Raw genomic sequence first — 27,969 nt, 5'->3', positions numbered from 1 at the left:
GATAACAATGATAATAAATGTTGTGATCTTCGATTACTATCTGAATAAAATGTCTTTTGAGCACTTCAAATGATTTCTTTGCTGAATGTCTTTTGGAGGATTATGGAGTCATTTCGCTTTTCCTGAGACTTTGTGCTACCAGTAACGTGGAAGCCCCCTATATTTCCATTAACAGATGGCAGACCTGAGCGAGGACTTGCTTTTTTTTCTGGATTGAGTTGAAGCTTTTATTGGGAGCATTTTACATAGCGTTCTACGCTGACCACTTAGTTTGGGGTTTCCATCTAAATCTCTGAGTGACGTGATTCAGATGAACCGCCGAGGGATCAATTCACTATAATGAGGTACCAGAGTTACTCTGGACTCCGTCTGGCCCATGTTCAGCGGTGTCCTTCTTTTCAGAAGTGCACAAAACTGTGGCCAATGGCACTTTTATGCAATCCTAAAAAGACAGACACCGCCGTATCACAGGTCAGATGGCATCTACATGCCTCCATCTGCCTCATTATAGGAAATCTTCTGCCCGAGATTCCGTCTGAATCACGCATTTCAGAGATTTACACGGAATCCCCGATGCAAGTGCTCAGCGCAGAGTGTAGGATAAATGTGCATCGAGCCTTACTGCGATCTTTGGGAGGCAAAATGAAAAAATGAACTGTGGGTGGTTTTATTTATTTTTTACGACGTTCCTTGTGCGGTATAAGAGATTAGAGGACTTTATTCTTCGGGTCGGTGTGATTATAGCGATACCAGATTTATATCTGGTTTTTATGTTTGGCTGCTATCACACACTAAAAGACGCTTTTTATTGCAAAAAAATAGTTTTTGCATCACCATATTTTGAGAGTTATAATTTTTCCATATTTTGGCTCACAGAGTCATGTGAGGGCTTGTTTTTTGTGTGATGAGTTGATGTTTTTATTGGTACCATTTCGGGGCACATGCCTTTTTTTTAACCCTTTCTAATCCTAAATTTGTGAGGCAGAATGAACAAAAACGGGCAATTCAGAGATTTTTTTGGGGGGGATGTTTTATGCCGTTCGGTGTGTGGTAAAATTGATAAGGCAGTTTTGTTCTTCGGCTCAGTACAATTACAGCGATACCTCATTTATATCATTTTTATGTTTTGGCGCGTTTACACAATAAAAACTATTTTGTAGACAAAACAATTATTTTTGCATCGCTTTATTCTGAGAGCAATAACTTTTTTATTTTTCCACTGATGGAGCTGTATGTGGCTTGTTTTTTGCAGGACAAAGACATTTTCAGCGGTACTATGTTTATTTATTTCTGTCTTTTTCATCTTGTTTTATTCCACTGTTTGTTCGGCGGTATGATAAGGTATTGGTTTTTGCCTTGTTTTTTACTTTTTTTTTTGGTGTTCACTACAGGGGTTAACTAGTTTGACAGTTTTATAGGTCGGGTCGTTGCGGACATGGCGATACCACATATTTGCACCTTTATTGTTTATATTTTTTTAATTCAAATATTTATTTATAGATATAATATCTTTTGTTTTTTAATATTATTTTTGTTTTTTAAAATATTTTTACCATTATTTAATTTTTTTTTTCCTTTTTTTTTAAATTTTTTACTTCATCCCACTATGGGACATTTTTTGCAGGCTGTTTCTACAGCATGAGGATGCAGCAGCATACCCATGCTGTAGAATCTGTCAGCTCTGCACTGACAGGGAAAGTTGCTGATCATGCACTGCACATGAGCTCTGGTGACTCGGATGTCATCATGACGATATCAGGTCATCATGGCAACAATCAGAACCCCGCGTCATGCCGCAATGTCTCGATCCAAAGGCAGAGGGGCTGTCAGGAGTTCTTAGCGACTGTAATGGTTTGTACGCGTGCTAATTCCTTATCATTCTTTATTTTGTTTTTTCCTCTTCCTGCACACCCCAGAGGATTCTGCTGTTATATGTGAGTGAATATTTTGTGTGTCTGGAGTTTCCAGTTAACCCTTATCAGGGTTGCCCTGTTTGTCGGGTTGGTGTACTGCGGCGCACAGTAGCACCCCCTCTTCCCTGGGTAGGGCAAGGGAAAAGATGGAGGGCTAACTTAGGAGATAAGGCAAGGGCGGAAACCCCGGCATCTTCGCCATCTGATGTATCCTAGGGAGCAGAGCGAGCTAGGGCTCCTCCTAGTGTTAGGGTCAGGAAAGGAGCCCCTGGCCCTGGGTCACCCAACAGCTGTATCGTGACACACAAATACAGTATGTGGCCAATGTATAACAAATACATACACGATGCATTAACACACTGTGACTCATGAATACATGAACTCTAATATTGTTGCAAGCGTTAAAAACGTAAAGGTACGTAGTTAGCAGGGGGGGTTATCATAAGCCATCCAACCATGTCAAGGTCACTTTTTAATATGGATGGCCCCCAAACACTAAATGTCCTACCTCTCTATGTGCAAAAACAGCCTCATATGAATGGGGTGTGAAAAGGAAACAAGGCATAGGTCGCAATGAAAACCCTGCATAGGAAAGATGAGTGGATAAGGGTACTGCACCCTGAAAGGGGCCACAACAACCCCTGATATGTACTACAAAAAATTTTTTGACCCGTACACCTTTAGGATTAAAATAATACTCCCTCCATTGCTAAGCACCCTTATCCACCTATCATTCCCACTTAAGGTTTTAATTCCGAGCTATGCCTGGTTTCTTTTTCACTCCCCATTCAGATAAGACTGGTTTGGCACATAGAAAAGTAAGACATATTGTGGTTAGGGACCACCCATATTAAAAGGTACACCTTGACGTAGTTGCATGGCTTTTGTGCTCTTTGATCAAAATATGCTAAGTACCTTGTGTTTTTAACATTTGCAGTAATATTTGAGTTCATGCATTCATTAGTCACAGTGTGCTGATGCATCGTTTATGAATATGTTTGCATACTTATGTCAGTCTAGTCAGCATGTGACCCCTGTTTGTCTCACTAGAACATTCAGAGAACCAGATGACAATTTAGTCAGGACATGACCACAATAATGCAAATATAACATTGAGCAAGGAGATAGCATTCTTGTTGGCCTCCAAAGATGCAATGCGCATGCATGTGGTCATGTGACTGCCCAGTTGCACTGAGAATTTAGGGCTATTGTGACAGTGTGAACATTGCACACTGTCATATTTCTTCAAAAGTAAGACAAAAGTGGCTGCATTAAAGGATTTGTTTATTCACCATTACTCTGATGAACGGTCCTTTTGCACTGAATAACCAGCATTAATATCCAATACGGGGTGCTCAGCAAAGAAAATACAAGTCTGTTCTTTATATGTGAAGAAAAATAATGCATTACTCACCAGATAGATTGATTATTCCAAAATCCTTTTTTATTTCATCCAAGTGAACAAGAGACTTTGTGTGGGATTTGCGGGTCAGGGAGGCATGCAGGGAGCGCGCAGATGGACGACGGCCGTTTTGCGCAGTGAGCGCTTCAACGGGTCCAGGTGATCACTTGGATGAAATAAAAAGGACTTTGGAATACACAATCTATCTGGTGAGTGCCGCATTATTTTTCGTCACATATAAAGAACTGTCATATTTCTGCAGTCATAAAGACTGATTGAAGAATTTTCTTTTCAGAAAAAAACTCAACAGCCTCTTTTACACATTTATTAAAAAAACAAAAACAAAGATATTCTCACCTTTGCACCTATAATCCATCAATGCCCATGTTCCCTGTAAAAGACAAAAAATAATAAACAACCATATTCCTCACCTGTTCGACGAGAAGATAACCCATACTGCTCCATGCTGTAATCCATGTCTGCTACATCTGGATTTCAAGCTGAACGATGGCATAATGCCACCATTCAAGCTAAAATCTAGGAGACACTGAGCTGCTGAGAGCGCAGCTTCAGTGACCTGCGGTGACGTCATAGAGGTTAAACGCCAGTCATTGAAACTGTGGTTCACTCAGTTCACTGTGAGCCGGCCTGATAAACTTACAAATTTCACTCACAGAGCATGTTTCCATATTTATCCCACGGAAGCTAACAAATTTCACCCACAGAGCATTGTCTCCACATTTATCGCACAGAAGCTGAAAACAAATTTCACACACAGAGCATGTTTCCACATTTGACTGAGAAAGTTGATTAAAAATGTCACACCCAGATAATGGCCCACAGTACCCCCACAGGTAGGGCTGCAAAGTAAAAAACGCAGCTTAATGGCATATTACTCCCACATTTGACCATGCAAAATTTTTGAAATCTGACTAGTGTCACTTTATGCTGTAATAACTCTGGAATGCTTCAATGGATCCCACTGATTCTGAGAATATTTTTTCGAGACATATTGTACTTCAATATAGTGGTAAAATTCGATATGACTTGCGTTTATTTGTGAAAATATCAGAAATTTGGCAAAAATGTCAAACATTTTGCAATTTTCAAACTTTTAATTCTTATTCCCTTAAATCAGAAAGTAATGTTACGCAAAATAATAAATAACATTTACTAGATGTCTATTATATCTGCATAATTTAAAAAAAAAAAAATTTTGTTAGATAGTTAGAAGTGTTAAAAGTTCATCAGCAATTTGTCATTTTTCCAATAAAATTTACAAAACCATTTTTTAGCGACCACATCACATTTGAAGTGACTTTGGTGTCCTATATGTCAGAAAATACCCAAAAGTGACACCATTCTAAAAACTGCATACCTCAAAGTACTCAAAATCACATTTAAGAAGTGTATTAACCCTTCATGTGCTTTACAGGAACTAAAGCAACATGGAACGGAAAAATGAATATTTAATTTTTTTCACCAAAATTTTACTTTAACCCCTAATTTGTTATTTTCACAAGGGTAACAGGAAATGGACCATAAAATTTGTTGTGCAATTTTTCCTGAGTATGCCGATACCCTATATTTGGGAGAATACTGCTATTTGGGCGCATGGCAGGGCTCGGAAGGGAGGGAGCACCCTGTGAGTTTTTGAACCAAAAAATGTCTGGAATCGAGAGCGGACGCCATGTCGCGTTTGGAGAGCTCCTGATGTGCCTAAACAGTGGAAACCCCCCCACAAGTGATGCCATTTTGAAATCTAGACCCCCTCAAAGAATGTATGTAGATGTGTGGTGAGCACTTTGAACCCCCAGGTACTTCACAGAAGTTTATAACTTATAGCTGTGAAAATAAAAAATCCAATTTTACCCACAAAAATGTACTTTTAGCCTCAATTTGTTATTTTCTCATGGGTAACAGGAGAAAATGGACCCCAAAATTTGTTTTGCAATTTCTCCTGAGTACGCTGATACCCCATATTTGGAGGAAACTACTGCTTGGGCACACTGTAGGTCCCAGAAAAGAAGGAGTGACATTTTGGAATGCAGACTTTGATGGAATGGTCCATGGGCATCATGTCGCGTGTGGAGAGCACCTGATGTGCCTAAGCAGTGGAAAAAAAGCACAAATTTCCTAAATTTGGAAACTTCACGCCTCAATGACTTTAGGGGTATAGTGAGCATTTTGAACCCACAGGTATTACGCAGACTCTGATAATATTAGGTTGTCATATTGAAAATTTTCATTTTTTTCACAAAAATATTATTTTAGCCCCAAATTTGTAATTTTAACAATGGATGCTAGGAGAAAACGGATCAAATAATTTATTGCGCAATTTGTCCTGAATGCAACTATACCCATATGTGGTGAAAAACTTCTGCCTGGGCACGTGGCAGGGCTAGGAAAGGAAAGAGTGCTATTTGCCTGGAATACATTGTGAATGCCATGTCGCATTTGAAGAGCCCTTGACATGTGAAAACAGCAGAAACCCCATATAAAGTGACCCCATTTTGGAAACTAGACCAGTCAAGGATTCATCTAGGGATGTAGTGAGTATTTTGAACTAATAGTTGCTTCACAGAATTTTCTAAAATTGAGATGTGGAAATATGACATTTTAGTGTCAATCTGCAATAAGCTTCATGTGATTCACAACCTTTTTCTCTCTCGCAATCTTGCCTTCCTCGGCCCCACAGAAACATGGCTAACACCCTCTGACACCGCCTCCCCTGCTGCACTGTGTTATGGAGGCCTCCACTTCACCCACACCCCTCACCCCGGCAACAGACATGGTGGAGGAGTGTGTCTTCTCCTTTCTTCAAACTGCACCTTTAACACAATCCCACCTCTTCCCTCGCTTATCCGCCCCTCTTTTGAAGTCCACTCTGTTCGCATCTACTCTCCCTCCAACCTCCAAGTGGCCATCATATACCGACCTCCAGGCCCGGCCACTGCCTTTATTGACCAATTCTCCACCTGGCTTCTTCACTTTCTCTCTGCTGACATTCCTACCATCATCATGGGTGACTTCAACATCCCCATTGATACCCTTCAGTCAACAACCTCCAAACTTCTGTCCCTTACTTCATCCTTTGGACTTACTCAGTGGTCCTCCGCAGCCACCCACACCGACGGACATATACTAGACCTCGTCTTCACCCGTTTCTGCTCTCTATCTAACTTTACCACCTCCCCTTTCCCTCTATCCGACCACCATCTGCTCACCTTCTCATCGCTGTCCACCTCGCCGGTCACCCATGTCCAGCAACATGTGCACCCCCGCAGAAACCTTGCACACCTAGACACCCACACACTCTCTGACTTTATCCTACAACTGGCATCAAGTGGTATCCTCACTCCATGACACAGACAGTGCCGCTGCTTTCTACAATGCCACTCTCGCATCAGCTATTGACACGGTTGCCCCTCTCGTCCATGGCAGAGTGCGACGTATCAAAAGACAACCTTGGCACAATAACACCACTAAAAAGCTCTGGCAAGTGTCCAGGGTTGCAGAGCGGCGTTGGAAGAAAACACACTCGCAAGATGACTTCACTGCATTCAAACAGGCAACAATCGCTTTTAAATCTGCTCTCACCTCTGCTAAACAGGCCTACTTCACAACCCTCATATCTTCCCTATCCTACAACCCCAAACAGTTATTCAAAACCTTAAACTCCCTCCTCTGCCCCCTACTGCCCCCTCCAACCTCCCTCATCTCTGCTGAGGACTTTGCCACACACTTTAAAAATAAGATCGACCAGACAAGGCAAGTCTTCATTGTTCAACCACCACAACCCCTTTGTATACCAGACCAATGCCCAAACCCCATAACCTCCCTATCCAACATCACTGAAGGGGGGCTTAATTGTCTCCTCTCCAAATCGCACCTCACCACCTGTGCGCTCGACCCCATCCCACCTCCTCCCCAACCTCACCACCACACTTATCCCATCCCTAATCCACCTCTTCAACCTATCACTAACTTCTGGCACCTTCCCTTCTGCTTCAAAACATGCCACAATCACGCCTATCCTTAAAAAGCCAACCCTCAATCCAACTGCAATGTCCAGCTATCACCCAATATCACTGCTCCCATTCGTTTCCAAACTCCTGGAGCAGCACCTCCACTCTAAACTTTCCTCCTACCTCTCATCTAACTTGCTCTTTGACAATCTACAATCTGGTTTCTGCCCCCATCACTCAACTGAGAAAGCCCTGACCAAAATCAGTAGCGACCTACTTACCGCCAAAGCTAACGGACAATACTCTGTACTCCTCCTTCTAGACCTGTCCTCTGCTTTCGACACAGTTGACCACTGCCTCCTACTACAGATCTTCTCCTCCTTTGGCATCAAAGAGCTCGCCCTATCCTGGATCTCCTCGTACCTTTCCAACCGCACATTCAGCGTCTCCCACTCCCACACTACCTCCTCATCCCACCCTCTCTCTGTTGGAGTCCCCCAAGGCTCTGTTCTAGGACCCATACTCTTCTCAATCTATACACTTGGCCTGGGACAACTCATAAAGTCCTATGGACTCCAGTACCACCTCTATTCTGATGAAACTCAGATCTACCTCTCTGGCCCAGACATCACCGCTCTGCTGTCCAGAATCCCAGAGTATCTATCAGCCATATCCTCCTTCTTCTCTTCTCGCTTCCTCAAACTCAATGTGGACAAATCTGAGCTCATCATCTTTCCTCCATCCCATAGATCTTCCTTACCTGACCTATCTTTCGCAATCAACGACATCATGTTTTCCCCCGTACCGGAAGTCCGCTGCCTCGGAGTAACCTTTGACTCTGCCCTGTCCTTCAAACTGCACATCCAAGCTTTGTCCACCTCCTGTCGCCTCCAGCTCACAAATATCTCCAGAATCCATCCTTTCCTCAACTGTCAATCTACTAAAATGCTTGTGCATGCCCTCATCATCTCCCGCCTGGACTACTGCAATATTTTTTTCTGCGGCCTCCCTGCTAACACCCTTGCACCTTTCCAGTCCATCCTTAACTCTGCTGCCTGACTAATTCATCTCTCTCCTCGCTATTCCTCCGCTTCCCCCCTCTGCAAGTCTCTTCACTGGCTCCCATTCCCTCAGCGTATCCAGTTCAAATTACTAATACTGACCTACAAAGTCATCCATAACCTCCATATATCTCTGAACTAATCTCCGGATATCTTCCTTCACGTAATCTCCGGTCCTCCCAAGACCTCCTTCTCTCCTCCACGCTTATTCGCTCCTCATCCAACTGCCTCCAAGACTTCTCCTGAATATCCCCCATCCTCTAGAATTCTCTGCCCCAACGTGTCCAACTGTCAACCACATTCGGATCCTTCAGACGGAACCTGAAAACCTATCTCTTCAGGAAAGCCTACAGCCTGCACTGACCCCGCTGCCTCCTCATCACTACCGGCGATACTGCCTCACCAACATTGGAGCTCCTGCAACCCTCAACCTATTGTCTCCATAATCCTGCAGAATGTAAGCCCGCAAGGGCAGGGTCCTCGCCCCTCTGTATCAGTCTGTCATTGTTAGTTTGTTTACTGTAAGTGATATCTGCATCCACCTCTCGTGTCTCCCCTTTTCCTCATAGTTTGTAAGCTTGCGAGCAGGACCCTCATTCCTCTTGGTATCTATTTTGAACTGTGATTTCTGTTATGCTGTAATGTCTATTGTCTGTACAAGTCCCCTCTATAATTTGTAAAGCGCTGCGGAATATGTTGGCGCTATATAAATAAAATTATTATTATTATTATTATATCTGTAACTTGTATGTAACCCATTCTCATGTACAGCACCATGGAATCAATGGTGCTATATAAATAAATAATAATAATAACAATAGTGGTAAAAATGTAATTATTGTATTTGCTGTAAATTTGTCTGGTACACAAAGGTTAATAGGTGAAACTAGACCCCACAATTTATTGCCCAATTTCTCCGGAACGCAGTGCCGCCCCATATGTTGTCAGAAATTACTGTTAGGCTACACGTCATGGCTGAGAAGGAAGCAGCACTATTTGGCTTTTGTAGAAAAAATGTTGCTAGAACAGTTTGTGGGCGACATTTGCGGAGCCCCGAAGGGGCCAGAACAGCAGAGAAACCCCAAAAGTGACCCCATTGTAGAAATTGCACTTCTCAATGAATTCATCTATGGCTGTAGTGACTATTTTGTAACATCCAAGACAGGGTTTTTTTTTCCAGAGAATTGCAAATCTGCCAGTCTAGTACCTATACATTGTGTCCCCATACAGTGTAGAGCCCCCATATACTGTAGCACCCCCATATATTGTGCCCAGCTGGTGCTTCTGGCGATTTTCACCAGTAAATTAAGTGCCTTCTCTCCAATATAATAATGCCAAACATGTAGCCGCTTACAGTGGTTTAGGCACAGAGGGGCTCAGAAGGAGGGGGCATTTGGATTTGAGAGCACAGAATTCACTGGATTTTATTTGAGAGGAGGCCCATCACTTTTCCAGAGTCTTTGTTTTACCCGTAACGTGGACACCCCCAATAGTTCCAGTGACAGATGACAGACCTTAGTGAGGGCTGGTTTTGTGCGGGATAAATTAGGGGTTTTATTGGTAACATTTTGGGGTACATAATGTTTTCTGATCACTTCCAGATCTTCTGATCACATTCTTGTGTTCTATGCTGAGCACTTACGTCGAGGTTTACATGAAAATCCCATGAAAAAGCGATTCAAATGAAACCCCCAAAGGAACCACCCACCATAAGGCAGATGGAGACACTTCGATCTGCATTTGGCTTCTGCTCCGGAGGTATTCTTCTTTTTAGGCTTGCACAGATCTGAAGTCGTCCACACCTATGCGCTAAAAAGACACCGAAAATTATGGGACACCACTGAAACACAGACCAGTCCAAAGTGACTCCATCTGACTCATAAGTGAGTGGCTCCATCTAGGTTTTTTCTGAATCGTGGTTTTGGGGAATTTGCACGAAAAAACTGACGCAAGTGATCAGCGGAAAACGCAGGATAAATGTGAGCTGGGCCTTGTTCTGATTTTTGGGAGGCAGAATGAACAAATAGCATGTTTTGCTGCTATCACACATCAAAAATACTTTTTCATTGTCACATTCTGAGAGCTGTAACTTTTTCATTTTTTATCAAACAGCTGTACGAGGGCTTATTTTTTGCAGGACAAGTTGCAGATTTTTTTGGTACCATTTTTGGGTACATTATATTTTTTGATCACTTTTTATTAAGAGTGTTCAAACACAGAATGAACAAAAAACAGCAATTGAGTTTATGATTTTATTTTTAAGTTTTTGCACCGTTCACCATGCGTTAAAAGTTATAAGACCCATTTGTTCGTCGGGTCGGTGCGATTACAGTGATACCAGATTTATATTTTTTTATGCTTTGGTATTTTTACACACTAAGAACAATATTTTACAGAAATGACTTTTTTATTTTTTATTTTTTGCTGAATGGGCCATATTAGGGTTTGTTTTTTTGTGTGACGATTTGGAGTTTTCATTTATATAATTTTTTTTGCATAAGACTTTTTTATCTCTTTTTATTCACTTTTTTGTGAGTCACTATGATGAAAAAGCAACATTTTGGGTGCGATTTTTACTTATTTATTTCACAGCATTCACCATACTGAATAAATAAACTTGCCAGTTTCACAGAGCGGGTTGTTCAGGACACAGCGATACCAATTATGTGTACAGTTTTCTGTTTATTTTGTCACAAACGTTGCGTTTTGATTGGCAAAATGGCTTTTCACAATTTTTTTACATATTTTATTTTACTTTTTTACTTTTTTTTACTTTTTCACTTAGGCTGGTTTCACACTTGCGTTTTTGTCTGCAGCGTTTTTTGCACAAAAAACGCATGCGTTTTTTTTTCCTATATTTAACATTGAAAACGCATGCGTTTTTTTGCACATGCGTTTGGTCGCGTTTTCAAACGCATGCGTTTTTTGTCTGCATGCGTTCATTTTCAAAAATGCTACCTGCAGTATTTTCTTGCGCGTTTTTTTGCAGCGAAAAAACGCATGTGTTTTTTCGCGGCAAAAAAATGCATTGCTGTCTATGTAAACGCATGCGTTTTTAAGCACATGCGTTTGTTTGCGCTAAAAACGCATGCGTTTTTATAGAAAAAAAACAGAAAACACACTGAAAAGCCACCCACCACCATCAAGGTGATAAAGGGATCCAAACCCTAACCCTAACTCTACCCCTAACCTCACCCCTAACCGTTTAATGAACATTTTCTGACAGTCATATTGCCACGTATTTAAGTGCCACGTATCACGTATTTCAGTGCCACGTGCCACGTGCCACGTATTTAATTGCCACGTGGCACATATTTAAGTGCCACGTGCCACGTATTTAAGTGCCACGTGCCACGTATTTAAGTGCCACGTATGCCACGTGCCACGTATTTAAGTGCCACGTGCCACATATTTAAGTGCCACGTATTAAAGTGCCACGTGCCACGTATTTAAGTGCCACGTGGCACATATTTAAGTGCCACGTGCCACGTATTTAAGTGCCACGTGCCACGTATTTAAGTGCCACGTGCCACGTATTTAAGTGCCACGTGGCACATATTTAAGTGCCACATGCCACGTATTTAAGTGCCACGTGCCACGTATTTGAGTGCCACGTATTTAAGTACCACGTATTTCAGTTGCACGTATTTCAGTGCCACGTATTTCAGTCACGTTTAGGGTTAGGGTTAGGGGTAGGGGTAGGGTTAGGGTTTTCTTGTTTTTTCTTGTGTTTTCTTGTGTTTTCTTGTGTTTTTCTATAAAAACGCATGCGTCTAAAAAACGCATGCGTTTTACCGCGTTTACATGCGTTTTTCACACATGCGTTTTTTTTTAAAAACGCATGCAGACAAAAACGCAAGTGTGAAACCAGCCTTAGTCCCACTGTGGGACAGGTATAATTTTCAGTTTGATCACTGGTCTCATACACTGCTGTACTCATGTACTGCAGTGCATGAGACTGTCAGTGTCTCACTGACACAGCCTGAGAGACCAAGCTTATAGCTGGATCTCATAGGTCAAGGTACCCTTGGGTCATGACATGACCTCAAGGTACGATGGTAACCATCTGGACCCGCGAATCTCATCACGGGGGTCCGATGGTTACTAAGGGGGTCTTGTTACCCCCTTGTAACCACTCAAATATTTCTGTAGCGATTGACAGTGGTATTTAAGGGGTTCATTCACCCCGATCGGTTGCAAAACTGGTCGGGTCTGAAACTGCAGGGTGTCAGCTGTCATATACAGCTGACACCCTAGGAAATCGCAGCCACAGGGCGGTACTATACTCTCATTCTTCAGCACCGTTAAAAAGCGGCACTGAGGAATAATGTCCCTTAATTGCCGTTAAAAGGCGTATCAGCAGTCGTTAAGGGGTTAAAAAAATGCCACCATGCTTTTGTTGACATTGTCATTAAATCTGCTATGCCTCTATGCATGCCATATACTGTGATTTATTAAACCATAGACAAGCTATAAGTTGATACCCACTCGTGAAGTTGGTTCATATACAGTAATGGCCTCAACATTCTAGCAGAACACATCATTTGGAGTAGACATTGATCAAATAATTATGGTCCATTGTTTTGAGTTCATTTAAGAATAATGTCTTGAACTTAGTGATGACATGATATCAAATGATAAAATTGTGCCTGAATAAACTTAGGCATATGTTGACCATTCATACATACTGGTAGATTGCAAAAGATGTAATATAACACATTCTATGCAGGATAGCTGCACAATATAGCCTAGTTGACTTGGACCCTCAGGTAGCACTACATTAAAACAGACATGATTCTGTCATTTAAATCCCTGCATGGGCTCAGGAATACTTCCAGAAATCATTCCCTGTAAACATAGTTTGCCATACAATGCACAAAAGTTAAAGCCCTATCGTGCAAAGAGAAGCCATAAATTAACAAAATTCTGAAAGGCTGCTGCCTTCTCTGGGCCAAAGCTCATTAAATATGGAAAAGTACTCTATAGTCAGATTAATAAAAACTTAAGAGGAGAGGGAGTATTCAACTTGTTACCAACATACAATTAAAAAGCCTGCATCTCTGATGTTTTAGGTTGTATTAGTGTCTATCGCATGGGTAGTTGACTCATTTTCAAAAGAACTCTCAATGTTGAGCATTTTATAGAGGTATTAGAAAAAAAATGCTCTCATCAGGACAATGTCTATTTCAGGAAAAGCCTTGCATATTTCAGCAAGACAATGCCAAATCACATACTGAATCTATCACAACAGCATGACATCTCAGAAGAAGAGCTCGGGTGATGAACTGTCTGCCTGCAGTCCAGACCTTTCACCTATAGAAACATGGTATTGTTACTTGTTTGGAAAATAATAAAATTATGCTATTTTTTATTTGATTTGGATGTGCCATTTGGTGTACAATGATAGAAAAAACTCTGTCAAAGAAGACCCAGGACTGTTGACCAACTAGAATCCTACATCAAACAAGAATGGGACAATATTCCTCTCCCAAAGCTCCAGAAATTGGTGTCCTTACTTCCCAGACGCTTACTGATTTTTTGTAAAAAGAAGAGGTGACACTATATGGTAGACATGACCCTGTCCCAAATTGTTTGAGATGTGTTGCTACTACCATTGTTTTCTAAACAAGTATATTTTTTCAAATAAAAGGAAAAATGTCTGACTTTCAATTTCTAATTCATGACCTATGTTCTGTTGTAAATAAAATTTGCTATACAAGATTTCCAAATCATTGTATTCTTGCTTTCTTCACATTTTACGCAGCATCCCACCTTTTTTGGAACTGGTGTTGTATATTTGGAAAGTAATGCTCTGCTGTCTATGTAGGACACCCAGTCTCAGGCTTTGTGTAATGCCTTACTATAACGTAAGGAAGGTTATTATGGGCGTGAAAACAATCTCTATAGTCAAGGTCATGCATGTTCAAAGTGTTATAGTCCTTGAATTTAGAGAAATTATGCTGGAAGTATACTGTATATTTATAAATTTAAACAACCACAGCTCTGATAATGATTGCTATGACATACTGTGTGTAATCTCCTGGAGAAACCTTTGGCCCAGAAGAAAGGTAGAAGAAAATTAGTGGAAAGTAATGCAAGCATAGAAAGGTAATAATGGTAGGAAGATAGCACAAACAGTGTATTACATCTCAATGAGGGGTAATTGATTTCTTGTGACATATCATTTGATAAAGTAATTCCAGAATGAAACCTTTAAATAGGTCTTCTACAATTCTGTGGAAAGCAAAGGAGCTCATCGAAATGATCTTCATATACAGTAAAGGCTTAACTCTTCTTACCTTTGCATCCTTCACAGGTTAGGGCATTGTAATGGTATCCAGAAGCCTTGTCTCCACAAACAACACACAATTCGTCTCCTTTGACCCTGCAACCATAGGGACTGACCCTGGTCTTTTTAGCTGGAGGCAAATCCACTATTTCAGAGTCTATAGAAAAAAGGCTGTCTGAAGGAATCCGTTTTAGATCATATATTCCATTGGGGCACCAGTCTTCAGGTTGTTGTGGGTAATATCCAGAATTAACATGATATGGTGAAGATGTGAGTGGTTGATGAACTGTAGAAAATTGCATATGGTTGTAGGGAGTAGAATATGAAGGTCCTTGTGCGTCATGGTCTGGCGAACGAGCGTGCACTGAATGGAGGCCTAGTAGAACAAAAAATATAGAAAACTCAGTGATACACAATGTCAATCATTCACTAGAAGAGACCATGCTTATCTGCTTCATTATATATGCTATATTTAAATTAATGTATTTAGACTATTTGGCTCCCCCCCAACCTTGGTGTAACCTGCACTTGGCACTCACTATTATGGCTGTTGTATAATATGGGTAATTGGATCTTGCACAACTTGGCATCTTTCTATGCTTTATCTTTTCAGAAGTTGGGTTTTCAACAGTCCCGATCAAATCACTAAAATGATTAAAGGAAAGATGGGATGAATGGTCTCACCACTGTAGTAGATAACCCACAAAACGAAGCATCTTAGGTACCCACATAGACAACAATAATTAAGCTATTCTGAATATTGGAGATACAGATCAATATCCAATCTCTCATTTTATTCATGTATCATGCTTTACACCAGTGTCTACATTTTATATACTCAAAACTAGACACTGAACAGACAAAAAAAAGATTAGAAGAAGAGGAAAACCAGATAATCTGGACAAATAAATACATACTAGAGACTTAAAGGGGTTGTCCGGTGAATGCAAGTTCTTAACTATTCACAGGATGGGTGATAATTTACCGATTGGTGAGCGTCTGACAGATGGGACTCACACTGATCGTCAGAAATGGGGGCATTTATCTACGTAATAGAATTTGAGTGGCAGTGGTCATGTTCCTAATGCTGCTCCATTCATTCCTTTTTGGGTTGCCGAATGCTTTACTCTGCTTTTTCCAGCAGCCTGGTAAAGTGTTAATGGTGCAGGGGTCAGATGTACTATGTGCTGCTCCATTTTCTAATAGGAAGTGTTCCGTCAGGGATAACAATTTCCCGTTCTGCCAATCAGCGTAGTTCCTAGCAATCAAACCCCCAACGATCAACAAGTCCAAGGGATTGATGATAACTTGGTTTTACCAGACAAGCCCTTTAACAGAATAGTAATAATATAGTATCATCAGATGGAATAAGTACCCGTGAAAATGTATTATTGGGGTCAGCCAATAAATGGGTGAATTCTATATTTCTTTTAATCTACATATCAACAATTCTCAATATGCTTAGGGTGCATTTACACAGGCCAATTCCAGACCATTAAGCTAGCGCTAGCTGACTATACACTTGTCATGTGGATCATGTTTACTGGCCTGTTTTCACTAGCTGACAGTCAATGGTGGCATCAGAATGATCTGATGTCAATACGATTGTTCTGTCCCCAATCAGTATGTCATCGGCAAAACATAGTCTGGTCACAGATGATGATGTGCTGCCGATTGCCATGATTTTATTGCCGGCATATACAATCTAGACACCTGACGGACCACATGTTTAATCGGATAATCAGGAACAAACTGCTGCAAATTCTCATCTGCCGATTACTTGTCTTAATGCTCCATAAGACTGGTTCTGACTGACAAAACATTCTGGGACTTCTTATGTTGATCGGAGAGCACTGTGGCATTATCTAATAATATATACAGTAACACATATATCACCTTGTACATATAAATATCCCACTGGATTCAATTTTTGATTATTGAATATGTCACATAGGCATACCAAAGGATTTGATGTGACATGTAACCCATGAAATGACAAGGCATGAGAGGCCTACATAGGAATGAGAAGACATAAAATGTAGCCCCAAAACTAGTGTCCCAAGCAAACAATAGTTATTTAGTGGAGAGATGCAAAGTTTTATAAAATCTCCAGTACATTTTAATGTCCATACTTTACACAGGGATCAGATAAGTTCTCAAAGATCACAAACTATTTCAGCAATATATAATAACTGCTATATGGAAGACAAAAATGAGGGATCGAGGTACAATTACCGTCATTACCGCAAAAATTAGAGATTAATCCCATGCTTAAGAATTTTACATTTAATGCAGTGTATATTAAAAGACCTTCAGCTTCCACGTAACATGCTTCCTGCGTAGTGGCTTGCGTCGTGTAGAAGACATGTTATGGTTGTGAGTATCTATATTTCCCCAAACTTGTAAAACAAGAAGTTCTCGCACGCAGTATACAAGTAGCATATACTGTATCAGGCCACTTCCTACTGATGTCGCTGTACGTTGTCTCCTAAGTAGTTAGGTGACATCTAAGGCCTACGAAAACCCACATTAAACAAGACCTACCTTTTGTCTTGCTCACTCTCACCATTTCCATCGTGTACTCAGAAAACCAATGATCTTGGAATATTTCCTATTGTTTACAGTACAGATTTGTGAAATATGGTGATCGTTGCCCTTGCATTCTACATTACACTGAAAATGAGAGTTTGCTTCTATATCTCACATGCTAAGGTGTGACAGAACAGAGGTTAAATGGAGATTACTCATTAACCCACTTGAGCTACAGCGAATCATAAATGCTTATGTCTACTGATTGAAAGTAGCAGAATGTTCAGGAGTCACCATTTTATTTCTGTTATTTTAACTAAATTCCCACTTTAGATATACAGAATTTTCCTCTGTCATAGAACATATTAGAAGTGTTTTTTTTTTTATTTCTAGCAAGAAATAAGGGAGTAAGGACGACCTACCTGGCAGCGGCATAAAGTCTTCTACTTGGTTACACAATTTGCATCATGTAACAGTTTACTGTGAGATGTTTTCCGTGCACTGCTTACCAATCACTCTGAGTCTAACCTAAGGGCATGCTGACCTGACAGATTTATATCCTTCAAAATCCCATCAAAAACTGCTTCAAATTCTCCTTAACCCCTTCACGACATGACGATTTTCATTTTTTTTTTATTTCAGTTTTTCTTCCTCCTCTTCCCAAGAGCCATTACTTTTTAATTTTTCTGTCCACGTAGCCATGTGAGGGCTTGTTTTCTTGCAGGACAAGTTGTACTTTTGCATGACACCAAACATTCTACCATATAGTGCACTGGAAGATGCAAAAATTCCATGTGCATTGAAATTGCAAAAAAAAAGTGCAATTCCACAATTTTTTATTTATTATTTTAACTATGGCAATATGATTCTCCAAGTCACTCCAAGTACCCAGACACCAAACATTTATAGTTTCTTTTTATTTAAGTGGTAAAAAAAAAAGGAAATTTGTGGCGATTTTCCGAGACCTGTTTTCAATTTTTGGGATATGGGACTGTGTGATGGCTTATTTTTTGCGCCCTGAGAGGATGTTTTTATAGATACCATTTTGGGGTAGATACGATGTTTGGGTCACCTCTTGTCGCATTTTATTAAAATGATGAGGCGGCCAAAAAGACGCAATGTTGGTGCTTTGATTTTTTTCCTCATTATACTGTTAACCGATCGTAATAATTTGCTTTATATTTTGATAGATCAGACTTTTAAGAATGTAGCTATACCAAATGTGTATTTTTTATTTTCTTCTGTTTTATTTTTAATGGTGAAAAAGGGGGTGATTTGAACTTTTGTGGGTTTTGTCTTTTCATATTTTTAAAACTGTTTTTTTTACATTTTATACTGTATTTAATAGTCCATTAGGGGTCTTGTAGCTGCAGTCGTATCTGTTTTGAACTGTGTTTATTGTTATGCTGTAATGTCTTTTGTCTGTACAAGTCCCTGCTATAATGTAAAGCGCTGCGGAATATGTTGGGGCTATATAAATGAAACTATTATTATTAAATTATAATTAATTGATTTTGCTATTGTTGGCCTAATGCATATTGATTTGTATGTATTGCAACAACTATTGTTTGTTTAATATGATGTGATTTACATATCTGCATGCATATTGTTCACATGTCAACAAAGTTAAAAAAAAAAAAGGTCCTCATTTACAGACAGGATGTTCCTCCTCCCCTTCCCTGTGAGCACATTCTTGTGTGTGCAGCTGAAGCTGAAGGTCACAGCAGATCTCTCTCTCTCTCAGAAACCAGATTGATCCTGTTCTCATGTAAGCTGGATGTTCTTAATTCTTAATAAATGAACATTCTCTGTTGCTCGTTGTGGACATCACGCTGATTAACCCACTGCTAACAGGTTATGGGCCCAGGAATCAAAGCAATCCCAAACCTGCAGAGCACAGAGATAGAAAGACAACAGCAAACTGAGAAGAAGTAAAATGGCCACCAGCAGCAACTCAACAAAGTTTACAGTGCCAAGCCTGAATAACCAGAACTACCAATCCTGGAAATTCAAGTTGAAGATGCTGCTGATAAGAGAAGGTACGTGGAAATACACTCAGGACCCTAAGCCTGACCCAGTACCACAGGAATGGCTAAAAATGGATCAGAAAGCACAGAGCACATATCACTCAGTATAGAGGATGATAAGATTGTGCATGTGTGTAAGGGTGAATCTGCAAAGGAAATGTGGGAGCAGTTGCAGAAAGTACATGAGAGAATAAATTTAAGTAATAAACTCTATCTAATGAGAAAGCTGTATCAGTCTAAGCTACACAATGACCAGGATATGCAGGACTACATTAGAAATACTCTGGAGACCGTAGAGCGCCTGCGGGGCATTGGGGAAGATATGAAGGACTTCCATGTGGCAGCACTATTACTTAGTGGTCTCCCAGAAAGCTATGACATGCTTGTAACTGCACTAGATGCACGCCCAGATGATGAGCTGACATTGGAGTACGTCAGAGGAAAGCTTGTAGATGAATATAAGAGAAAGGCAGAAAATGTGAGCAACAAGATATGTAACAAGGAAACTGCTTTACAAACACATGATGTGCCCACCAGCAGAAACCACCCTAAAGAGACACGTGAATGTTTTGTATGCAAGAAGCCAGGTCATTTAAAAGCTGAATGCAGAGTCTGGAAAGCTAAAATGAATCAGCTGAAAAAGCAAAACAGTCAACAGAGAGTTAAGAGTGCTGTATCTGGAAACAATGATTCGGCAAATACTGAAGCTGCATTCACATCAGTCAATGCATTTAAATCAAAGCATGCGTGGTGTATAGATTCTGGTGCAACCAGTCACATGACCAATGACAGAGACTTCTTTACTAAGCTTAACCAAAATAAGTCAGAGAAAGTGAAAATGGCGAACGGTCAGTGCATGAACTCAGAAGGCATAGGAGACGGTTATATTGATTATAATATCTCTGCAACACAAAGTAGAAGGATCCATGTAAAAGATGTACCGTATTTTCCGGCATATAAGACAACTGGGCGTATAAGACGACCCCCCAACTTTTCCAGTTAAAATATGAAATCTTCTTAAAAGTCGGGGGTCTTCTTATATGCCGTATGTCGTCTTATTGGGCCGGTGACTAATGTGCCTTTTGGGGTGGGGAGTGGTCCCGATGATGAAGAGCGGGCGTCTCACAGGAAAGTGTGAGTGGAGTAGCTCCCCATTACCTCATTGCAGCAGCGTGGGGGTGTCTGTGCTGAGGAGCGGCGGCTCCTCATTGCGGTAGCATAGGGTTTCTGTGCTGGGAGCGGCAGCTCCTCTTCGTGCCGTGGGGCGGTGCATCTTCTTGCAGCGTCGGGACTCCTCCGGCATCTCCTCAAGGCCCGGAGGCACTGGCAGCTCCATTGCTGCGATGCGGTGGCCTCCGGGAAAATGGCCGTTGGGGGTGGCGCATGCTCAGATTCAGATCTCGTCTCCCGAGATCTAGGGACGAGATCTGAATCTGAGCATGCGCCGCCCCCAGCGGCCATTTTCCTGGAGGCCACCGCATCGCAGCAATGGAGCTGCCGGTGCCTCCAGGCCTTGAGGAGATGCCGGAGGAGCCCCGACGCTGCAAGGAGATGCACCGCCCCACGGCACAGAGCCCCCACGGCACGAAGAGGAGCTGCCGCTCCCAGCACAGAAACCCTATGCTACCGCAATGAGGAGCCACCGCAATGAGGAGCCACCGCTCCCCAGCACAGAGACCCCCACGCTGCCGCAATGAGGTAATGGGGCTACTCCACTCACACTTTCCTGTGAGACGCCCCCTCTCTTCGTCATCGGGACCATTTCCCCCCCACCCACCATATGCACATTTGTCTGTACCCGGCGTATATGACGACCCCCGACTTTTAAGAAGATTTTGAGGGGTTAAAAAGTCATCTTATACGCCGGAAAATACGGTACTATATGTGCCTAGTCTTGAAAGTAATCTATTATCTGTGAAAAAGCTCACAAAACAAGGTAATGAAGTTACATTTAAGGAAGATAGCTGCATCATCTCAAAAGAGGGTCACACATTAGCAAAAGGAAAAATCAGAGATGAACTGTATCAGTTGAAATGTAAAGAATGTGCATGCACAGCTAAGCAAGAACTGCACAAGAACTGTATTCATGTATGGCACAGGCGACTTGCGCATAGAGACCCAGAAGCAATAAGAAAGTTATTTCAAGAACAATTAGCTTACAATATTACAATTGATTTATGTAATCAGACAATGAGGTGTTCCAGCTGTATCAAAGGGAAAATGTCCAGAAAGGCCTTTCCTAATAAAAGTACTACAAGAACAGAACAACCACTAGATTTAGTACACACGGATGTCTGTGGTCCAATGCGTACTCAGACCCCTGGAAAGAAGAGATATTTTCTTACATTTATTGATGACAATTCAAGATATACAGTTGTCTATCTACTTCACAGCAAAAATGAAGTTCCAGAGAAACTTGGAATATATCTAGCTGAAGTACACAACAAGTTTGGAAGAATGCCAAAAACTTTACGTGCAGATAATGGAACTGAGTATACAAGTAATGAAACACAGAGCATTTTAAAGAAAAATGGAATCATATTTCAAACTACTGTACCATACAACCCTGAGCAAAATGGTGTAGCAGAAAGAAGGAACCGGACACTCTGTGAAAGCGCAAGGAGTATGTTATTTGATGCAAATTTGCCTACAGTATATTGGGGTGAAGCTATTATGACGGCTTGTTATCTTCAGAACAGACTACCAAGTAAAGCGACAGAGAAAACTCCATTTGAGCCATGGAATGGTACAAAACCAAAACTACAACACATAAGGATTTTCGGAAGTAAAGCATTTGCACATGTTCCCAAAGAAAAACGAACTAAGTGGGAATCTCATGCCCAGGAAGGCATCCTGGTAGGCTACAGTGAAACCCAGAAAAGTTATAGAATTTTACACCCAGAGACAAACAAGGTCACAATAAGTAAAGATGTAGTGTTTGATGAAAACTTCGTGTCACCCAAGTTTTATGACATTATGCCAGTAGTCCAGATGAAGCAACAACAACAATCTCAATCACAATTACAAGACAACGAAGAAAAGAATGTAGAAGTCTGGCTGGACTCTTCAACCACTGAAGGAACAACAAAAGGCCTAAGTGAACCTGAAATTAGACGGTCGTCAAGATCAAACAAAGGAATACCAGCTAAACATTTATCCTATGTTGTGAAGACACTTCCTGAGTCAGAAACACAGCCATGGGATGAAATGCAGAAACTACCCGCCCATGAAAGAACAAAGTGGATCAATGCCGCGAATGAAGAAATGAACTCGCTTCATCAACTTCAAACTTGGAAACTCACTGAGTTACCACAGGATAAAAAAGCAGTTAAGTGCAAATGGATATTTAAAACCAAATATGATTCTGAAGGTAAAGTCCACAGATTTAAAGCGAGGTTGGTCGCAAAAGGATATTCTAAAAAATATGGCGAAGGCTATGATGCTACTTTTTCCCCGGTCTCTAAGCAGACAACATTTAGAGCATTGTTGGCGGTAGCTGCAGTACAAAGGATGTTTGTCAGACATTTGGATATCAAAACTGCATTTTTAAATGGTGACATTGAGGAGGACTTATACATGACTCAACCTGAAGGTTATGTAAAGGAAGGTGAACAGAATCTTGTTTGCAAACTACAAAAATCTCTTTATGGTCTTAAGCAATCGGCGAGAGCATGGAACACTAAAATGAACAAAGTCTTGTTAGAAGAAGGATTTAAAAGAGGTCAAGCGGATCCATGCCTGTACACGAGATATACAGATGGAAAATGGATGTATATTCTCTTATATGTGGACAATGTAATTGTAGTTCATCAAGAAGATGAAATTGGCAAAATTACCAAAATTTTGAACCAGCATTTTGAAACGAAAGACCTAGGAAATGTGACATATTATCTAGGAATCCACATCCAGAGAGAGGAAGATGGAAGTTTTCTTTTAAATCAAAGTGCAAAGATTAATTCAATTTTGGATCAGTTCGGAATGACGGAGGCCAAAGGTGTATCAACGACAATGGAATCATCCTACCTAAAACTGGAAGAAGATGACCTGTTGCCTAACAATGAGAAATATCGACAGGCAGTGGGGGCACTTCTATATATATCAACTATGACTCGACCGGATATTACAACAGCTGTTGGAATATTGTGCAGATATGTGGAGAAACCGCGCCAAAAGGACTGGAATGCCGTTAAAAGAGTTCTCCAATATTTAAAAGGGACACAAGGTGTAAATTTAAAAATATCTGCAGCAGGAAATCTAAAACTCACCGGCTATGTTGACTCAGATTGGGCTGGTGATTCGCAAGATTGTAAATCCACAAGCGGATACGTATTTAAACTTGGAGAAAGTTCAATCTCCTGGTCTAGTAGAAAACAAGTATCTGTTGCTTTGTCATCTACAGAAGCTGAGTATGTATCCGCAGCCTATGCAAGTCAGGAGATCATTTGGCTAAGACAACTGATGGATGATCTTGGTAAACCGTTAACTCAGCCAACGGTGATATATGAGGACAACCAAGGATGCATTAAACTTGCATGCAGTGAAAAGATCAGTGCTAGAACTAAGCACATCGACGTCAGATGTCATCATCTACGTGATTTAATAGATCGTGGCGTAATTCAGTTTGTTTATTGTGAAACTGATAAAATGTTAGCTGATATTTTGACCAAGCCATTGCCCCGACCTAGGTTCCAAGAATTGAGAACCACTATGGGACTGATAGAATAAGTAGTTGTTGAGTGGGGGTGTTGGCCTAATGCATATTGATTTGTATGTATTGCAACAACTATTGTTTGTTTAATATGATGTGATTTATATATCTGCATGCATATTGTTCACATGTCAACATAGTTTAAAAAAAAAAAAAAAAAAAAAAAAGATCCTCATTTACAGACAGGATGTTCCTCCTCCCCTTCCCTGTGAGCACATTCTTGTGTGTGCAGCTGAAGCTGAAGGTCACAGCAGATCTCTCTCTCTCTCAGAAACCAGATTGATCCTGTTCTCATGTAAGCTGGATGTTCTTAATTCTTAATAAATGAACATTCTCTGTTGCTCGTTGTGGACATCACGCTGATTAACCCACTGCTAACAGGTTATGGGCCCAGGAATCAAAGCAATCCCAAACCTGCAGAGCACAGAGATAGAAAGACAACAGCAAACTGAGAAGAAGTAAAATGGCCACCAGCAGCAACTCAACAAAGTTTACAGTGCCAAGCCTGAATAACCAGAACTACCAATCCTGGAAATTCAAGTTGAAGATGCTGCTGATAAGAGAAGGTACGTGGAAATACACTCAGGACCCTAAGCCTGACCCAGTACCACAGGAATGGCTAAAAATGGATCAGAAAGCACAGAGCACATATCACTCAGTATAGAGGATGATAAGATTGTGCATGTGTGTAAGGGTGAATCTGCAAAGGAAATGTGGGAGCAGTTGCAGAAAGTACATGAGAGAATAAATTTAAGTAATAAACTCTATCTAATGAGAAAGCTGTATCAGTCTAAGCTACACAATGACCAGGATATGCAGGACTACATTAGAAATACTCTGGAGACCGTAGAGCGCCTGCGGGGCATTGGGGAAGATATGAAGGACTTCCATGTGGCAGCACTATTACTTAGTGGTCTCCCAGAAAGCTATGACATGCTTGTAACTGCACTAGATGCACGCCCAGATGATGAGCTGACATTGGAGTACGTCAGAGGAAAGCTTGTAGATGAATATAAGAGAAAGGCAGAAAATGTGAGCAACAAGATATGTAACAAGGAAACTGCTTTACAAACACATGATGTGCCCACCAGCAGAAACCACCCTAAAGAGACACGTGAATGTTTTGTATGCAAGAAGCCAGGTCATTTAAAAGCTGAATGCAGAGTCTGGAAAGCTAAAATGAATCAGCTGAAAAAGCAAAACAGTCAACAGAGAGTTAAGAGTGCTGTATCTGGAAACAATGATTCGGCAAATACTGAAGCTGCATTCACATCAGTCAATGCATTTAAATCAAAGCATGCGTGGTGTATAGATTCTGGTGCAACCAGTCACATGACCAATGACAGAGACTTCTTTACTAAGCTTAACCAAAATAAGTCAGAGAAAGTGAAAATGGCGAACGGTCAGTGCATGAACTCAGAAGGCATAGGAGACGGTTATATTGATTATAATATCTCTGCAACACAAAGTAGAAGGATCCATGTAAAAGATGTACCGTATTTTCCGGCATATAAGACAACTGGGCGTATAAGACGACCCCCCAACTTTTCCAGTTAAAATATGAAATCTTCTTAAAAGTCGGGGGTCTTCTTATATGCCGTATGTCGTCTTATTGGGCCGGTGACTAATGTGCCTTTTGGGGTGGGGAGTGGTCCCGATGATGAAGAGCGGGCATCTCACAGGAAAGTGTGAGTGGAGTAGCTCCCCATTACCTCATTGCAGCAGCGTGGGGGTGTCTGTGCTGAGGAGCGGCGGCTCCTCATTGCGGTAGCATAGGGTTTCTGTGCTGGGAGCGGCAGCTCCTCTTCGTGCCGTGGGGCGGTGCATCTTCTTGCAGCGTCGGGACTCCTCCGGCATCTCCTCAAGGCCCGGAGGCACTGGCAGCTCCATTGCTGCGATGCGGTGGCCTCCGGGAAAATGGCCGTTGGGGGTGGCGCATGCTCAGATTCAGATCTCGTCTCCCGAGATCTAGGGACGAGATCTGAATCTGAGCATGCGCCGCCCCCAGCGGCCATTTTCCTGGAGGCCACCGCATCGCAGCAATGGAGCTGCCGGTGCCTCCAGGCCTTGAGGAGATGCCGGAGGAGCCCCGACGCTGCAAGGAGATGCACCGCCCCACGGCACAGAGCCCCCACGGCACGAAGAGGAGCTGCCGCTCCCAGCACAGAAACCCTATGCTACCGCAATGAGGAGCCACCGCAATGAGGAGCCACCGCTCCCCAGCACAGAGACCCCCACGCTGCCGCAATGAGGTAATGGGGCTACTCCACTCACACTTTCCTGTGAGACGCCCCCTCTCTTCGTCATCGGGACCATTTCCCCCCCACCCACCATATGCACATTTGTCTGTACCCGGCGTATATGACGACCCCCGACTTTTAAGAAGATTTTGAGGGGTTAAAAAGTCATCTTATACGCCGGAAAATACGGTACTATATGTGCCTAGTCTTGAAAGTAATCTATTATCTGTGAAAAAGCTCACAAAACAAGGTAATGAAGTTACATTTAAGGAAGATAGCTGCATCATCTCAAAAGAGGGTCACACATTAGCAAAAGGAAAAATCAGAGATGAACTGTATCAGTTGAAATGTAAAGAATGTGCATGCACAGCTAAGCAAGAACTGCACAAGAACTGTATTCATGTATGGCACAGGCGACTTGCGCATAGAGACCCAGAAGCAATAAGAAAGTTATTTCAAGAACAATTAGCTTACAATATTACAATTGATTTATGTAATCAGACAATGAGGTGTTCCAGCTGTATCAAAGGGAAAATGTCCAGAAAGGCCTTTCCTAATAAAAGTACTACAAGAACAGAACAACCACTAGATTTAGTACACACGGATGTCTGTGGTCCAATGCGTACTCAGACCCCTGGAAAGAAGAGATATTTTCTTACATTTATTGATGACAATTCAAGATATACAGTTGTCTATCTACTTCACAGCAAAAATGAAGTTCCAGAGAAACTTGGAATATATCTAGCTGAAGTACACAACAAGTTTGGAAGAATGCCAAAAACTTTACGTGCAGATAATGGAACTGAGTATACAAGTAATGAAACACAGAGCATTTTAAAGAAAAATGGAATCATATTTCAAACTACTGTACCATACAACCATGAGCAAAATGGTGTAGCAGAAAGAAGGAACCGGACACTCTGTGAAAGTGCAAGGAGTATGTTATTTGATGCAAATTTGCCTACAGTATATTGGGGTGAAGCTATTATGACGGCTTGTTATCTTCAGAACAGACTACCAAGTAAAGCGACAGAGAAAACTCCATTTGAGCAATGGAATGGTACAAAACCAAAACTACAACACATAAGGATTTTCGGAAGTAAAGCATTTGCACATGTTCCCAAAGAAAAACGAACTAAGTGGGAATCTCATGCCCAGGAAGGCATCCTGGTAGGCTACAGTGAAACCCAGAAAAGTTATAGAATTTTACACCCAGAGACAAACAAGGTCACAATAAGTAAAGATGTAGTGTTTGATGAAAACTTCGTGTCACCCAAGTTTTATGACATTATGCCAGTAGTCCAGATGAAGCAACAACAACAATCTCAATCACAATTACAAGACAAAGAAGAAAAGAATGTAGAAGTCTGGCTGGACTCTTCAACCACTGAAGGAACAACAAAAGGCCTAAGTGAACCTGAAATTAGACGGTCGTCAAGATCAAACAAAGGAATACCAGCTAAACATTTATCCTATGTTGTGAAGACACTGCCTGAGTCAGAACCACAGCCATGGGATGAAATGCAGAAACTACCCGCCCATGAAAGAACAAAGTGGATCAATGCCGCGAATGAAGAAATGAACTCGCTTCATCAACTTCAAACTTGGAAACTCACTGAGTTACCACAGGATAAAAAAGCAGTTAAGTGCAAATGGATATTTAAAACCAAATATGATTCTGAAGGTAAAGTCCACAGATTTAAAGCGAGGTTGGTCGCAAAAGGATATTCTAAAAAATATGGCGAAGGCTATGATGCTACTTTCAAAAGTTCAATCTCCTGGTCTAGTAGAAAACAAGTATCTGTTGCTTTGTCATCTACAGAAGCTGAGTA

At 41.3% G+C, this 27,969-nt stretch overlaps 1 protein-coding gene across 3 annotated transcripts in view; it reads right to left on the bottom strand.

Moving 5' to 3' along the window:
- Positions 1-27,969, bottom strand: part of NR1H4 (nuclear receptor subfamily 1 group H member 4) — a 329,336-nt gene that overhangs the window by 228,544 nt on the left and 72,823 nt on the right. Inside the window, exons 1-3 of one of the 3 annotated variants that reach the window (XM_077265584.1) lie at positions 17,178-17,317; positions 15,173-15,278; positions 14,644-15,009 (exon numbers count right to left, since the gene is read on the bottom strand). In XM_077265584.1, the coding sequence (XP_077121699.1) occupies positions 14,644-14,935 (292 nt within the window). In that variant the 5' untranslated portion in view covers positions 14,936-15,009; positions 15,173-15,278; positions 17,178-17,317. Of the gene's footprint in view, positions 1-14,643; positions 15,010-15,172; positions 15,279-17,177; positions 17,353-27,969 lie in introns of those variants that run through there. The other 2 variants (XM_077265583.1, XM_077265582.1) reach the window with 2 other exon arrangements.

Source organism: Ranitomeya variabilis, chromosome 5 (genome assembly GCF_051348905.1).
Source record: "Ranitomeya variabilis isolate aRanVar5 chromosome 5, aRanVar5.hap1, whole genome shotgun sequence".
In the NCBI taxonomy this organism is placed as follows: domain Eukaryota; kingdom Metazoa; phylum Chordata; class Amphibia; order Anura; family Dendrobatidae; genus Ranitomeya; species Ranitomeya variabilis.
This window is presented reverse-complemented; position numbering and strand designations above follow the sequence as displayed.